At 34.4% G+C, this 17012-nt stretch overlaps 1 protein-coding gene across 1 annotated transcript in view; it reads right to left on the bottom strand.

Moving 5' to 3' along the window:
* KIF13B (kinesin family member 13B) overlaps positions 1-17012 on the bottom strand; it is a 246319-nt gene that overhangs the window by 75215 nt on the left and 154092 nt on the right. The window contains 7 exon segments of the mRNA XM_074287554.1: positions 1950-2107; positions 3739-3909; positions 7570-7698; positions 8726-8875; positions 11417-11563; positions 13668-13830; positions 15681-15894. Of these exon segments, the coding sequence (XP_074143655.1) occupies positions 1950-2107; positions 3739-3909; positions 7570-7698; positions 8726-8875; positions 11417-11563; positions 13668-13830; positions 15681-15894 (1132 nt within the window).

Genomic DNA, 17012 nt, shown 5'->3' with positions numbered 1-17012 from the left:
ATGAAAGTAAAGATAGATTTTTTTCACAGTTAATTAAGTTTTAGTCTACTTGGAAATAGCTCCATCAGAATTAAGACCTCAGCAAAAAAGGATTTCTGAGTTGGTAATGAATGATGTAAAAATATCATTTTTAAAAGATTTAAACTGGTTCTTTTAGCTATTTTTGAAGGAGACAAAATAAATATACCTATTTTAAAAGCCACTCAAAAATCTTAAATATCTTAAGAGTGGACATAAGATTAAGATTGACAAGTAATATTCAAACTAAATCAACTAAAGCCCTGTGTGGCTAAATGATTTGATCAAAGTCATTAAATGAACAACTTCATACTCAGCCTTGGTTATCTTCCTTCACATTAATTTCTGAAAGCAACTGAGTATCAACATTTCTCCCTTTAAATACCTTTTTTCAAAGTGAACTGTCTACTTAGTTCAGGTCATAACTGCTCTCTTGGATTGCTCCAATACTAGCCTCTTAATGGATATTCTTGCCTCTAGTCTTTTTCAAACTATCTTCTAAACAGCTATCAAACTGATACTCTTAAAACACAGATCAGACTAGATCCTCCCCAGAATAAAAAAATTATTGGCTCCTTATTGTCTCTAGGGTGAAATACAAAATTTTCATTCTGGCATTTAAAGTTCTCTACAATTTTGTTCTTACCTACCTTTCCATTTTTATCTCATTACTCCCTTCACAAGATCTCTGTCTTGATCAAACTCCCCTACTGATTATCCTTTTATACAACACTCCACCTACCATCTCTGTGGTCCATGTTCCAAATACATCTCATACAATCTCTAGCTGCCCTTAAAAGCACATGTCAGATGCCACCCTTCTGCATGACTTTCTTTTTTTTTTTTTTTTTTTAAATTTTTTTTATTATATATATATATATATTTTATAATATTATCCCTTGTATTCATTTTTCCAAATTACCCCCCCTCCCTTATTCCCTCCCCCCGACGACAGGCAATACCATACATTTTACATGTGTTACAATATAGTCTAAGTACAATACATGTGTGTGAATATCATTTTCTTGTTGCACAATAAACATTAGAATCCGAAGGTACACTGCATGACTTTCTTAATAAAGTTAGTTATTTGCATTCTATCCCTCTTAAAATTACTTTTTGGTTAACTGTGGGCATGTCACATCCCTAGGAGAAGAGAAATCCCATGAGGTCAAGAAATCTTGGGGTTTTATTTTTGTATCCTCAGGGCCTGTCTTGCACATAATTGGTACTTAGTAGTAATTGTCTGTTGAATTGAAAATTGAATTAAGAGAGAAAAAAATTCATATAGAAGAATAAACTTCTGGTTTATTCTTTAAAAAACACACTTCCTTAAATTCCCAAACAAAATTTGTTGCTCAGAACTGAACTTCCTTAACCATAATGAAATATACAGAAACATAAATTTCTTTGGATACCTTCATATAATTATGCGTTTTGATCAACAATCAAGTCCAACTCCCTTCACACAGGTTGCTTATATACGTGAGAGTAAGAAATTTCCAAATAAAGCTCAATTAGTTAACAGGAAACCAATTGCAGAAGCTGCAATGCTCTCTTAAGAGGTTGTTAATTACAAAACAATTCCCAATAAGTTCCCAAGCCAACCTTAAATCATTAACCACTCCATTTGAAACACCTGCTCACTCAACTTTTCTTGCAATTGTTCTTTAAAGAATATTTCCTTTAGGAAGATTAATTTTCTGTAGAGGATCCTAATCATGACTAAAATGGATTCAATTTTCCTGAATGTGCCATCATCTTTCTACAGCATCTTAATTACACTGTTTTAGCACTAGTTCTATTTCAAATGATGGGCAACAGTGATATTCTTCACTGAATAATATTCATCAGAAAGAGCAGTATTGGCTCTAAGTAGTAAAATTTAAATGTTTTGAGTTGTTTAAAGGAATCAGACATCTGAAAATCACCTATCACGAAGACTCCGTGTTTTAGCTTGGATAATTCCCAAATCCCAAAGAGCTGGGTTTTTTCGAGGGTCTGTCATCTTGTGGCCATATACTTCAATTGCCAAAGCCCCTTCAGAAAGATATTCAATAAAATCTTCAGAGATGTTGACAGAAAACTCCTACACAGAAGAGAAAAGGTTGATTAATAATACATCAGCTTTGTTCCCTCCTCAAAAATTCCTATTATTGTTCATGCCTAATCCATAAAGCATTCTTTGGTATGGAGTGTGGTAACAGAAAAAGATATTATGTGTGGAATCATTATAGTAGCAAAACTAGGCAGTCAAAAGCTCTTCCCAAATGGTCTCAAATTCTCAACATTAAAAAAATGTGTATATGTGTATATACATACATTATATATACATATTCACATTATACTTTTTCAATCACAAAATCTGAATGCTTAACAGACTTGAAAAATGTCTAATATCCATTTTGTTTGTACCTACTCTTTTGAAAAGGCATAAGAAAACAACTATAATTATAAAAACCAAATATGACAAGAATAAATCAAAAGACTCTGAATATAAGTTGTTCTAGTTATCAGGAATAATAATGATGGAAGCAATGAATAGAATCACCAAAATCACAGAAAACTTTTAAACCCTCACTCTCAGCACTGAGCACAAAACAGAAGAAATAAGTTTTACCTAAAATGTCCCATCAATATATCAAGGAGCAAATGATCTCATCAATGAGAATCAATCACGAATGCTCATCAGAACTCACCATTACATAATAAATTTTTAAAACCTGCCTTTGGATCAGAGAGGAGATGCACTAGAGTAATGGATGTCTGAGATGGGATTTGAACACTAAGACCAACATTCTATTGTCTATGCTGTGGTGTCTCTTTAAGATAAGCTGTAAAAGAGCAATTCTCAAACTCATTAGTCTTAGGACCCTTTACCATTCATAAAAATTAATAAGGAATTTCCCTAAAAGTTTATATTTATTGATACATATGAATTAATATAGCTTATTAGTATTATTATGAAAATAGCTTTCACCTTGTGGAACCATTCAAAAGATCTTGGAAACTCTCAAGGATCCCTAGACCATACTTTGAAAACTTCTAGCATGAAGTATTTAAAGTAAAAATTTCTTAATAATAAAGGGGGCAGCTAGGTGGCGCGGTGGACAGAGCACCAGCCCTGAAATCAGGAGGACCCGAGTTCAAAGCTGGTCGCAGACACTTAACACTTCCTAGCTGTGTGACCCTGGGCAAGTCACTTAACCCCAGCATCAGAAGAAAAAAATAATAATAATAATAATAATAAAGTGTATTAAATGCAAAATGGGTGAAAAAAGAAAGTGATACAATTTCTCTTTTGAGAGGTCTTTTAACATCCTGATGTCATATTATTATTATTATTTTACTATTAAAGCTTTTTATTTTAAAAACACATGCATGGATAATTTTTCATCCTTGCAAATTTTTTTTTCCATCCATGCAAAATCTTGGGTTCCAAATTTTCTTCCCCCTCCCCCATTCCCTCCCCTAAATGGCAAATAATCCAATGTATGTGGCCTCAAGTATCTCAGTGTTGAAAAGAGTTATGTTCATCAGAAATGACCTTCATATTGTTGCCATATACAATGTCATTATTTATAAGAAATCAAGTTCATAAACATTATTATGAGAGACAAAAAAGAGAGAGGAAGGGTAAGAGAAAGCAAGAGAGTGTGTGCATTTGTATTAGTCATTAAATCAAGTGAAATTTGAAAAAAAAAAAAAAAAAAAAATTACATTGCAGTGATCAAAAACAACCATGCACTGAGGCTCTTTGCTGGTAGGAGAAGACGAGGTATCTACTTCAGGTGCAACAGTAACTGGTTCCTGCTGATCCCAGAAGTTGTATTTACAGAACACAAAATTGGAGAGATGTTGTGGCAAACCAGTAGCTTGAAGTATTTTAACCTGTGGGAAAAAAAGGAATTTTTCAAAGTCAGTAAAGTCAAGGCAAAAAGCAGAGTAAGAATATATAGAAGGTAAGTATTAGAAGTTTTCCTCTACTCAAGTTTTATAGCACTGTGATATAATGGTAAAAGCAGAGAAAGAGGAGTGAAGAAATCTGGTTTTTCATTGGTGATAGATTACTGATTAGCTGTTATTCTACCTAAACTAAATAATTTAACTTGTGAATATTTGTGTCAAAATTACTACTTAACCATACCTATGCCTTAAGATTTCTGTGAAGATAAAAATAGAAAGAAGAAAGAAAATGAATTTTCTTTGAAAAAATAAAAATGCCACACTATACATAATGCTTTAAAAATATAAAATGATTAGTGGAAAGAACTTGGGATATCTAACCTGGAGAAGTTAAGAAATCAGCAAGAGCAGAACTGCTTTCTTATGTTTCACTTTCACACAGAGGACAGACTTATTAGGATTACTTAAAAGTTGTAGAGGTGAATGTCAGTCACTATTAAAAAATTTCTAACAAATGAAGCTATCAAAAAGTAAAATTGGGCTGACTCAGGAAAAACTGCCTTCTCTCCAACACCAACCCAATCCCCATCTCCATAACAAGATGTATTCAGTAGAGGTTCTAAATGAGGGGTTTATGGACATCCAATGGATCCATGAATTTGGATGAGAATTGCTTTCCGGTTTTTTTAGCTGTTTATATCAAATACTGAATTCTTATCCCAAAGATCTAGAACTTTGTTTATCAAACACAATATAACTATAGTCATTTCTTACTGTATTGTATACTTAAGCTATTTCAATGTTATATTTATTCATTCTTTAAACAAATGCTAACTTTGAGGGGAAAATTATCATTTTCCTATTAATTGTTTACAGACTTGCTATGTTTAGTAGAATTATTCTGTAATACAATATCGACAAAACCTTTCTATGGAAAGATATCTCAAACTTAAAAAATAATATCTAAGAGAAAAAATTCCTTTATATTTAACTTTATAAGACAATATTCAACTTGCAAAACCAGGAATACTTTGAGAATATTTTATCCTTAAATGCTTATATGCAGTTATAAAAGTTACCAGAAGGTGTCATAATAGCATAGAACTTTCTGTTAGGCCCTGCTTATAAGTGAGAACTGAAGAATTCTGTAAGATCTCTAATTTTTTTTAATTGCACATTATGAAATAAGATCAATATCCTATGATATCCACAATATTTCTCTTTCCCCCCTTATATATATTAAAATTCCATTTATACAGGATATAATTCAATAGTTCAATGGCAAAGATGGCATTTCTCAAATGCAATAATAATGTCTGTATTTATTCCCATTCTGTGAGTTAGACTGGATTTTTCTAAAATATTCTATGCAAACCTGATTCATACCAGGAATATTTAAGCATTTATCACCAGAGTACAAGGAAGGAAGGGGGGAAAAGGGAAAAAAATGTTTCCTTTTTAAATTAACTAACTCTTCTCCATTTATTCAGTAATTATTTATTGACTGCCTATGACAGATATACATAGAATGAGAGTCATATCTGCCCTTAGGACAAGTCCCATAAACCATATCAAGGGCAAAAAACACAGTGATCCAGATGATGCTACAAGGCTACTTCTACATAATAACTAACAGAACCCAGATTTAATTTCATTTAAACCCAGATTCCTCCAAATCCAAGATCGGGATTCTTTTCAGGGTACCATCATTTCTCTCTATTTAATAGTCACCTCATTACACTAGCTTAATTCCTTGTGAAAAACTAGTTATGAACTGATATGCCTAAAAAGCTTTTTTTTTTGAAGGGGGTAGGGGTTGTTCCTATATGAATTCAGTAACTACCTTGGAATGACACTGTTTTGATTTTTACGTTGGGCCCTCCAGCCTAACTCGTAAGTTTCTAACATCAGGTAAGTCTGAAGACAAAATTTCAGGGAACAAGCAAGGTCTCTGATCAAAGAGTTTACCACAAAGTGCCCATTTCTCCTGCTTCTCTTGCCAGCCAGCCCAAGCGGACTGAGGACTTAGGAAAAGAAGAGCTGTCCAACCTAACTCTGAGGCCCAGAATGCCCTGCTCTCCAGGAAGGGCCCTTGTTCTTCACATCTACGAGCAGAAGCCTAGGTAGCTGAGCATTCTATTCACCCCAGGAGATAATGAAGCAGTTCCTAGAACAGACCTTTCTTCCCCCTCTCACCTTTCCATTTTGTCCAACCAAAACTGCCAACCCTGCACAAAATGCTCTGCCATTTTCCTTAGAGTCACATGGTCTCCTATCAGCAGATTTAATTTTCTAAAACTTGGGCAATTGTCTTTTATTACTCAATCTTAGGTTGTCCCAAAGAGCAGCTAGATGACACAGTGGACGGAGCACTGAGCTAGGAGTCAGGAAGATTCATCTTCCTGAATTCAAATGTGGCTTCAGACACTGACTGTGTGACCCTGGGCAAGTCACTTAACCCTCTTTGTCTCAGTTTCCTCCTCTGTAAAATGAGCTTAAGAAGGAAATGGTGAACCACTCTTGCCAAGAAAATCCCATATAGGGTCACAAAAAGTCAGACATAACTGAAACAACTAAACAATAAGGCCCTGCAAGGCACTGAATCTTAGCTACTAGTAGCATTAGCTTCTCCCACCATAATGGAGACCAACAGGCGATGAAATTAAGTTTAACACACCACACTGAATAATAATGGTAAAATATCTAAATATAGAGATTGGAATCAGAAAAGATGGGTTCAAATCCTAGTTCTGCTTCTAAATGGCCTTAAGCAAAAAGTCACTTACCCTTTCTTGTCCTTAGTTTGTATATCTGTAAAATGACATAGTTACTTTAAATGTTGTCAGAACCTTTCAGTTCTGAATCCTATTACCACCATAGGCATACGCCCATGCAAAACTCCCACTTCTCACTGCTGACCATAATCCATTATCCAAACTCCCCATTATCTGTCAAAGTTGGCTTTATCTGACAATTTAAGGCATCATATCTTTTCAAGATCATATCTATTTTAAAATAGAGGATACAAAAAGCAAAAATCTTTTTAGTCACAAAGGGTTCATGAAGCCCTAGTTCTGGAACCCAGAGTATTGATGAAATATGTTAGGAGCCTGCAGATCCTGAGTGGTGCACCTTAAATTCAGTAACACAGGTAGCCATTTATTGTTCTCTTCTAAGAAAAAAGTGTATGAGCACCAGGATGCAAAAAGGAAGAAGTACTGCATTTACAGACCACAGTGAGAACACAGGCTGGGCCAAGCACACAAGGAGAAGAGCTGGCTTGGTTCTCAACCATTTTCATTTACTCAGAGAAGCAGTAGGAAAAATCCCAATCTATATAGAGGTACATATATCAAAACATAAATTTAATATAAAAAATTTAGGTCAATCTATACCCTAAATTGATACCTGAATTAATACATGATGATAAAAGAATGTCCCTAAAATTACTAAATGGTTTTTTTAAGACAGTTCTCTATACCAAAAAATTTACCATCCAAAAAACCCAAACTACAAAACCATAACATTTTCATCTTCTCCCATTCCAACAACCTACAACAAACCATAATGGTTTTTTAAAAGTTCCTCTTATACGACCCAGAGTTTAAAGTAAGAAACTTACCCTAGAATAAAGTGAGCACTTACCATGCACACTAATTTATGGTCCTGTGTATCCTTATCAAATGAAAATTCCACACTGTCATCTCCCCCAGCAATTCGCTCTGCAATAGCACCACTGAGCTGCACCACTTCCACATGCAGCCGACCTGCTACCTAAAGAGGTGAGAAAGAACAGAACAACAATGCTTCCCCTCCTTTTCCCTCTTACAGATCACTATTAGCTTTAGATTCCTACTGATTGGGGCAGAAACAGATCACAACTTATCTATTTATAATTGAGCAGAGAGATGGTCTTCATATGTTGCTAAATGTATCCCTGTTGTAGCCAATCTGGTGCTGAGCCTCCCCAACTTAGTTAAATCAGCCTCCGATGGCTGGTATACCCCAAGAACATGGCCAGGCCTGCACTCCCAGTATTCCCTGATAGAAAACCCACTCTACTACTGGAAAAGTTCAGAGCACAGGATCACCTCCCCCAGTGATAAGGCACTGAAACAGTACCTATCAGCATCATTTTTATCAATAAAACTACCTATTTCCTCAATTTGACTTGCCAGTTAAGAGTGATCATATTGATAATGTTGGCAGTACTGTCACTTTTAATATACTGGTATGATGGAACCATGAGCACCGAATACTCCTCCAGTTATTTGAATTGTTTTATATTTCCTCATTTTGTAACTGAAAAAACATGCTACATACAGTAACAACAATAATATAAATGAAAATAACCATTGAAAATGAATGCTGAAAAGTAACAAAAACAATTCTGGCCTCAAAAAATACACATACCCTTTCCAACACAATCCTTTGTATTGGTAGGAGGTTCACAGGTATGGCTTCTGCATATGATTTCAGGTTTTTTTTCCCCCTGATGTATTGACTGGTTTTGCCAATTGTTTATTTTCTTCCTCTTTTTCTTAAAACAATTTATATATGTATACACACACACACACACACACACACACACACACACACACACACACACACACACACACACACACCCATTTTGTAAGAGAGACAGAAGGAGAGTGGCTCTCTTGGAAGTGAAATGAGAAAGAATATATAGGGGACAATTCAGGCAATGTTAAAAAAAAAAAAAAAAAAGGCAAATGTTACTGCTAGAAATTTCTTTAAAGAAAAACAAGTTCATTAATAGAACATAAGAAAATCAACTCACCTCTCCTTTTTGGTTGATGATTGGCACAGCATATTGTAACTTCACATCATAAAAAAGAGAGCTAAGGAAAACATTGGCTACACCAATAAGACAATGGTTCTCTTGTTCATCATAGAATGGATCAGCTCGCTTGAAGTAAGACCTTGTTACCTTTAATGAAATGCAGAACACAGAGCTCCAGAAATTTACTTAGAAGACATGAGTTCAGATTAACGCTTTTCTCTTGATCTATCCCAACAAGAGTCAATAAATGAATATGTAAAAGAGACTGAACTCTTCATTTTTATTGTAACCTCACAGAATATTAGAGTTGAAAGGACCTCAGAAGTCCTTCAAGAGAATATGCTGCTCTACCTAGTTTAGAAATCACTCTAAGCGATTTTATTTACTTAAGGTAAATAAGGTCATTATACTTCCTGAATAGCTTTTGCCTAGCCTTTAGTGGAACACTAATTTTGCTGCTAACTCTAACAGAAACTCATCCTCCTAGAGGCAAAAGAAAAACTACATATTTCCTTCCTAAAAATAAATGAAAATACCCATGGTGACTATAGTGGGGAAAATCTATCTTTTTGCCCCCAACAGGTAGTGTGGACATTTTGGAATTAGGTTAGGTTGGATTCCTTTAAAATGTGACTAGCATGAAGAAGGCATTTAAACCTTTATGAATCTTTTTATTTATAGTAAAATAGTATTTACAACACTAACCTCACAGACATTAAGAGAACATTTTGTAAACCATAAGGTCCTATCTAAATGGGAGGTATTGTAATTCTGTGAAGTAGAGACTTCACTAAGTACAAACACATATTTATCTTCATCTTCATAATAAAAACGAAAATCTTTTGAAAAGCATAGAAGTTATGTCCATTTTTTTGTGTTTCAATTTTTAAATTTTTTCTAGTTATTTTATTTTTAAATAAATTTTAATAAATTGAATATTTAATTATCATTTATAAATATTTATTTTTATTTAAGTATTTATAAATATAAATAATATTTATTTATAAATTAATATTTAATAGATATTTTAAATAAACATTGTTTTATGAATCATATTGGGAGAAAAAAAATCAAAGCAAAAGGGAAAAACCATGGAAGAGATTAAAAACAAAAACAAAACAGAAAAGAAGTGAACATAGCATGTGTTGATTTACATTCAGTCTCCTTAGTTCTTTTTTTCTGAATGCAGATGGCATTTTATGTCCAAAGTTTATTGGGATTGCTTTGAATTACTGAACCACTGAGAAGAACCAAGTCTTTCATAGTTGATGATTGCACATTATTGCTGTTATTGTATGCAATTTAATTTATATCCATTTAATAACTTCTCACTTAATATTTGTTTTGAGATGGCAGAATGAACTGCAAATAAATCCTGAATTGCATCTCAATGCCATCCCTTTAGGAGTATAACAACATGGAACAAAATGACTTGACTCATTAGAAAATTTCCTCAGAACAGATAAAGACATGGATATGAAATATAAAGTAAGCAGATCTTCACTTTATGTGAAGTTGTTTTTCGTTATAGGGACATCTCATTCTAAGAGGCCTAATCAAATGAGAGGGGAAATACTTTTAGAAATTAGTTAAATATACTCTGAATCAGGAAAATCAAAGAATGGTAGGTAAAAAATTGATTTTTTTAAAAAGAATTTTTGCTTAGCTAAATACTGCAGAACTCTACAAAAAAAAATTTTGACTCTATGAACTGGAACAGGCTTAAAGATTTTTACTACAAAATTGGTTTCCTACTTGGACACTAATACATTGGTGGAGCTGTGAACTGATTCACTCGTTCTAGAGACCAATTTGGAACTATGCCCAAAGGGCTGTCAAACTGTGCATGCTCTTTGATTCAGAGGTGTGTCTGCTGGGCCTGTATCCCAAAAAGATCATAAAAAATGGAAAAGGACCCACATGTGAAAAAATATTTGTGGCAGCATTCTTTGTAGTGGCAAGGAACAGAAAACTGAGTGGATGCCCATCAGTTGAGGAATGACTGAATAATCTATGATATATGAATGCTATGGAATACTATTGTTCCATAAGAAACAATCAGCATTAAGAGACTTACGTGAACTGATAGTGAGGGAAACAAGTAGAGCCGAAAGAATATTATAGAACAGCAACAATAAGATTATGTAATGATTAACTGAGATAGACTTGGCTCTTTTCAACAATGAGGTGATTCAAGCCAATTCCAATAGACTTGTGATTGAGACAGCTGTCTACATTCAGATAGAGAACTATGGAGAGTGAATATGGATCAAAGCATAGTATTTTCACCTTTTTTGTTGCTGCTGTTGTTTGTTTGCTTGTTTTTTTTTTCCCCATCTCTCTTTTTTTTTTCCTTTTTGATACAATTTTTCTTGTGTAGCATGATAAATGTGCAAATGTGTTTTTTAAAAGAACTGCATGTGTTTAACCTACATTGGATTACTTGCTGTCTAGAGGAGGAAGAAAGTGGGGAGGAAAGAAGAAAAGTATGGAACACAAGGTTTTGCAAGGGTGAATGATGAAAACTATCTTTGCATATATTTTGAAAAATAAAAAACTATTATTTTAAAATTATTTAATTAATTGAAAAATAAGCAAACAAACAAACAAAATTGGTTTCCTAATTCCTGTGTGGTCCTTATAGGCAACACCAATTAAGCTATTATGCACTGACTGATTACTACTTACTGGATTGTCTTCATCACATTCCTTCCACTCCTGATAAAGGTCCCTCATGTCCAACAATCTGTTGTCTAGTTTCTCCAAGGACCATATCTGTTTGCCTTTGCCTTTCCTTCTCACTTGGATTGCAGGTTCACTGAGAAGTGAGCCTCGCTGCAAAAACATGGATAGTTATTAGAAGAGGTATTAAAACAGATTCAAAATGTAAAGCAAAGCAAAAGTAACTCTGAATGCACCCTTATTGGAAACTGTTAATACACCCATATTCTATTAATAACTCACATTTATATAATATTTCAGATTTTGTAAAAACTTTTAATATCAATTCACTAACTTAGAAATGACACAAAACATCTGGCATTTTAAGTGGACTGAAATTTTATGGATCTTTACTACATCAATAAATCCATTAAAGAGAGTTAGGAAAAGTTATTTATTTGATGGTAGCTTGAAACACATAAGGGCAGATTACAAGATTTCCCATAGAGGGTGATCAAATAATGTGGAAGTAAATTACAATACAAAACAAGGAAGAGACAGTAATATTTCTAGCTCTAATTTTGGCTTGATTGGAGTTTTTTAACTCATCTGATATACCCCTTGGGAATTTCAGAGTGTTGTGAAATGAACACATTCTTACATTGCTACCATGTGTATAATCATTAATGTATTTGAAAGTTAACTGCTTAAAAACCTGCCGGACTGGGTTATTCCTTGACAGAAAAGCAACAATGATTTGGGGGCTTCTCAGAAGCAACAATCAAGAATCCACCCTACGCTGTAAATAATTTCTTCTGAATTAAGTTACTTGCTTTAAGAACTCCTTTTTCAGCTGTCCCGTTTAGCCAAAACATGGTTAAATAGAAAGACTGCCTGGACAGTTTTTTAAAGTAAGGACTAACAGAGATGGTTCCCATATGTAGATAACCAAAAACAAAAGATGGCAGAAACTGATGGTGAACTGCTTCCTGCCTCTGATGAAAGGCAGAAGGGAGGAAGTCAAATCTTGCCAGAAGAGGCTGGAGGGATAGCATGAATATGAAGGAAATGGGACCAAACCTAGTAGGCTGAGAAGGAAAAAGGTTGGGATGTAAAGTAGAAGGGTGAAAGGTGGAGATGAAGACCACTACGGAGCTGAAATAGTGTTGGCTAGGCAGACAGAACAAAGACCAATGGGACAGAGGAGTTAAGAAAGCAATAATGACAGCCACACTATAAAGGTAAAGAAAGCTTTGTGGCACTACCATAAGGTCAATTCTTAGGAGAGGGATAGATTGCCAGTACTCAGCTGGAGGTAGGGCAAACTTATAGAGGGCTGAGGGTACCAGGTTCAGGCTTCCCCACCCCTACATGGCAAGGTAATTTTAATCTTCCACAGTCCTTTCATCAAAGTTCTTCCCACAACTCTAGCCCCTTAATGTGTTTTTTCATGTCTATGGATCTCAGTGACACAAAGAATGCTTTTAGTAAATGGCAAACAAAAGAATCAAGTTCCAAGTAGATGAATTTTCCCCCTCTATACATCTAACCAATAAAAACAAATAATTTATTTCTTAAAAAAGACTTTCACATATGGACAAAAAACAATTTTAAAAAAACATGTACACAGAGGCTTTAGCTAAGAATTAATCCAAATACACTCCCCACCAAAAAACAAACAAACAAAAAATAGAATGAAAAAGAAGATACAGTTTTACAGTAGTGGAAACTTATCTTCAACTTATTTATTTGATTTATTGACTTATTTTGATTTCTGCATTATTTGATTACTGCATTACCAGAACAAATACAGTGGGACAAATGGAAGCACATCGCCCTTCACCCCAAATTGCCTGCAATTTAGAATACACATATGCAGTAAAGTGAATACATACACATGACGTAAATAGAATACGTAAATGAAGTAAAAAGAATAGTTTTAGAAAGTACAATATTAACAAATGAAAAACAATATAACATCAGTCCAATGCCCAAGTGCCAAAAGAGATCCCAAGTAATCAGAGATGAAGTTAATCTGGGTGGTGAAGTAATCAGAGGTAAAGACTTATGGGAAGCCTTATCATGGGATGACAGGAGGGAGAGAAAAGAGTATTGCAAACAAAAGGAACTGCACTACTAGAGGCAGGAAGACCAGAAGAAACAGGTTGTATGTGAGGGGTGGATCAAGAAGTTAGCATAGGAATCACACCTATGAAAGAACACAATGTAAAGCATTTTTATGCAATGGCAGGTTTGATACTCTTATCCAAAACCTCACCTTCCTGTTAGCATCAAGGCTGGAGGCTGGAATCTGTAAGGTGACTTTATATTCTGTTCTTTTATCCAGTTCTTCTGCAATGAAACTAGCTTCTCTCACTAAGAGATTGGCTTTAACAATCTGCTCTCTCAGTTTCATCAAGCTGTTGTTCAATGTTGCTTCTCTTTTTCAACAGGCAGAACACACAAGATGGAAAAACAGATTATTATATAACATATTGATAAAATTAAATTAAAATTAAATATAAAATTAAATATGAAAACGGATGTGCTGTTGAGATGAAGTATACACTAATAATAATAATATTCTCACTTAAACCCTTTTGTGATTAATGGCATGGCATTTGTGTACCTACTGACCTTGGGTCAGAGGTCCAAAGCATGACTACAGAACAAAGTATATTTCCTGAACTGAAGGAAGATCAGGCTTACACCTTCATTAATACTCTGGGTATATTTGTTCTAATCAATCAAAATCACAGATTTTTTTTCCTTGGTTGTGATGATGTTTATTTTTGTTATTTGCCTTTAATATCACTGACTTAAGCTTCAACACTTAAAACTACTGAACAGAAAAGAGTAATTATAGCTAACTTCTTTATATGTATTATACAATGATAAGTTACTGTCAAATCTGAATGATCACTAAATGGAAAATAGAAAAGATACTGTAATAACTTATATAGCTTACATGATCTACATGCAAGAAATCAATATGAAAAGCACATTTATCCTTTCCAAAAAGATAAGTTAATCAATTGGAGTATAAAGAGAAGCATATTTTCTTTTCTTTTCTTTTCTTTTCTTTTTTTTGAAGTGGCAAGAGTGGAAATGTTTTTTTGCACGACTATGCATAACTGCTGTAATGGGCTTTATTTTTCTATCCCTCTCAATGGGAGGGGCTGGATCAAGAGGGGAAAGAATTTGGAGTTCCAGAGATAGTATTAGATCATAATCACCCTGAGGGGCTAAATTAAAGCCTGGCTTACAGAGAGAAAAGTTGGGAGTTTATAGAGAGAGAGAGCGTTAAGCTAAATAGTGGACAGGTAGTTTAGTTCTGTAGGAACCTCCAGTACAGACAGAGAGGACTGGATATATCGCACTAATCTAACTGAACATATGTGGATTTAGCCTTGCCTTTTTACTCTCTACTCCACCAATCCTAATCCTCACAACAGACTACTGACTTAAATGATGTTTTCTGTTGTCATATTATGAATAATACTGTTATGAATATATTTGGACAGCTAAGTGGTATTGATGGGGCGAATAAGAAGTTTAGGGAGGTCACAGGGAGGAGCAATTTTCAGGAGAAGACTTTTGTTGAATTTCAGTGGACTTTTGTAGCAGTGGGTCCTACCTAGTTGCATTCCACAGCTACAACCTGAGGCAAGCAGGGAGAAGCATTGGTAGGATTATCTTGTAATTCTTTGTCTAATTCCTGGCACTGCAGGGTGTCTACAGGAATGGTATCTCATCAAAAGGCCAAGTTAAGATGTCAACTCCCAAAGTTATTTTTCTCCTATAAAAGAATCCACCTTAAACCCCACTTTTCTGCAAAGTCCTTTTAGGGGTAGCTCTCTTACTAAGTGTCCCAAGGGTTAGTTTATTAGGAACTTAACCCCACCTTAATGGCATCTTTCCCCTTTTAACCCCTAAAAATTCTCTCTTGGAATTTAGCCTGCCAATCAACAGTGTAATAATAAAATATTTGCCTCTTGATTTGGAGATGGTATAAGCCTACAAAATCTTTTAAGACATCTTGTGACACAAAAACCCCAATATATTTGGGGGTTCCATACCACATATTCCAAAATTTGGTGGACTGTACATGGAAAATCTTGAAACCCTAATATATTTGGGGGATTCAGCACTTCTGTACTGCTGTGCCCCATCAACGCAGTGGATGGAGCACAGAGCTTGGAGTCAGGAAGAATGAGAAGAGCAAACTACTCCAGTATCTTTGCCAAGAAAACTCCAAATGGTGTCACAAAGAATCAATAATGTCACCTACCTTTCTTCTGCCCATTGTCTTAAGCGTTGCTGAGCACTGGGAGAATGGAAGGGGAACTTGTCCATGCTACTACGGTAGGGCTGTTTCTCAGGAGAAAGCCTCCTTCTTAGCTGCTCGAGCTCATGTTCATACATCAGTCTCTGACGTTCCAATGCTGACCGCTTCTCCTCTTCATGCTGCTGCTCCAAGCTATACAAGATGGACTGCATTGGATCTAATCAAGATCAGAAAACCACAGATAAGTACTTGAAACAAAATAAAATATTTGGTTTAAAAATTCAAAGACAAAATACATATTTCAAATATTTTTCTATAATTCTGTTACACTGTTTAAGAGAACCTCTGACGAAAACATTTCCTTCTTTTAATATCATGTGAATTTTTAGAAAGCATATAGTGTTTCTAAGACTACTAAAATAATATCATGGGCTGAATTTCACAAAAGAATTTGGGTTCATATTTCATGAAGAAAATGTAAAAATCATCTACTTAAGATATGAATGTTGGCAGTATAAATAAAAGCCTGAGGTTTAAAAAAAATTACAACTATCAATACTTACAAGAGCTGCAAAATTGAGGCAAAAATATCTGTGGATATTAAAATTCTATCCTATCTGATTATATCTTATTTCAAAATACTCCTCCATTTTCAGTATTTTAAAATAATTCCTAACAAAAATATTACAAAGCTCAATAACTCATAATTCCTAAGAAAAAGTAATGATTTAGTAGGGTATTTTAGAGGTTAAAAAAAAAAAAATCAGTATTTGGCTAAAATGTTGTAAAATCTGTTTTGGAGTGGCATAATTATTTTACCTAAAAATTTTTACCACTAAATAATGATTTCACATATTGCCACAGGTACCTGAAGACAAGTAGAAAAAGTTTATACCCATACTCTCAGTCTCTATCATGTCTTCACTTAAAAAGTTTAACTCCTACTTCTCTCTCTCCCCCCCCCCCAAGGCTGGGGTTAAGTGACTTGCCCAGGGTCACACAGCTAGGAAGTGTTAAGTGTTTGAGATAAGATTTGAACTCGGGTCCTCCTGAATTCAGGGCTGGTGTTCTATCCACTGTGCCACCTAGCTGCCCTCTAACTCCTATTTCTTAGTAAAAAAGGAAAGAGTATTAGATTTCTGTCAATTTTACTATGGAAAATTATAGCAGGAATAGGATTGAACTATTTTCCTGATATATGAGGAAATGTTAAATGATGACAGTAAATAATAATATTTTTTTAAATAATAAGGTAATAATCATTAAACAATTTAAACATGTTTGAAATCAGAAGATCTACCTATGAATCCCAACTCTGCGACCTAATAAGAAGAA

This window comes from Sminthopsis crassicaudata, chromosome 2, assembly GCF_048593235.1.
Source record: "Sminthopsis crassicaudata isolate SCR6 chromosome 2, ASM4859323v1, whole genome shotgun sequence".
NCBI lineage: Eukaryota > Metazoa > Chordata > Mammalia > Dasyuromorphia > Dasyuridae > Sminthopsis > Sminthopsis crassicaudata.
The sequence above is the reverse complement of the archived record's forward strand: the minus strand, read 5'-3'. Positions and strand labels throughout refer to the sequence as shown.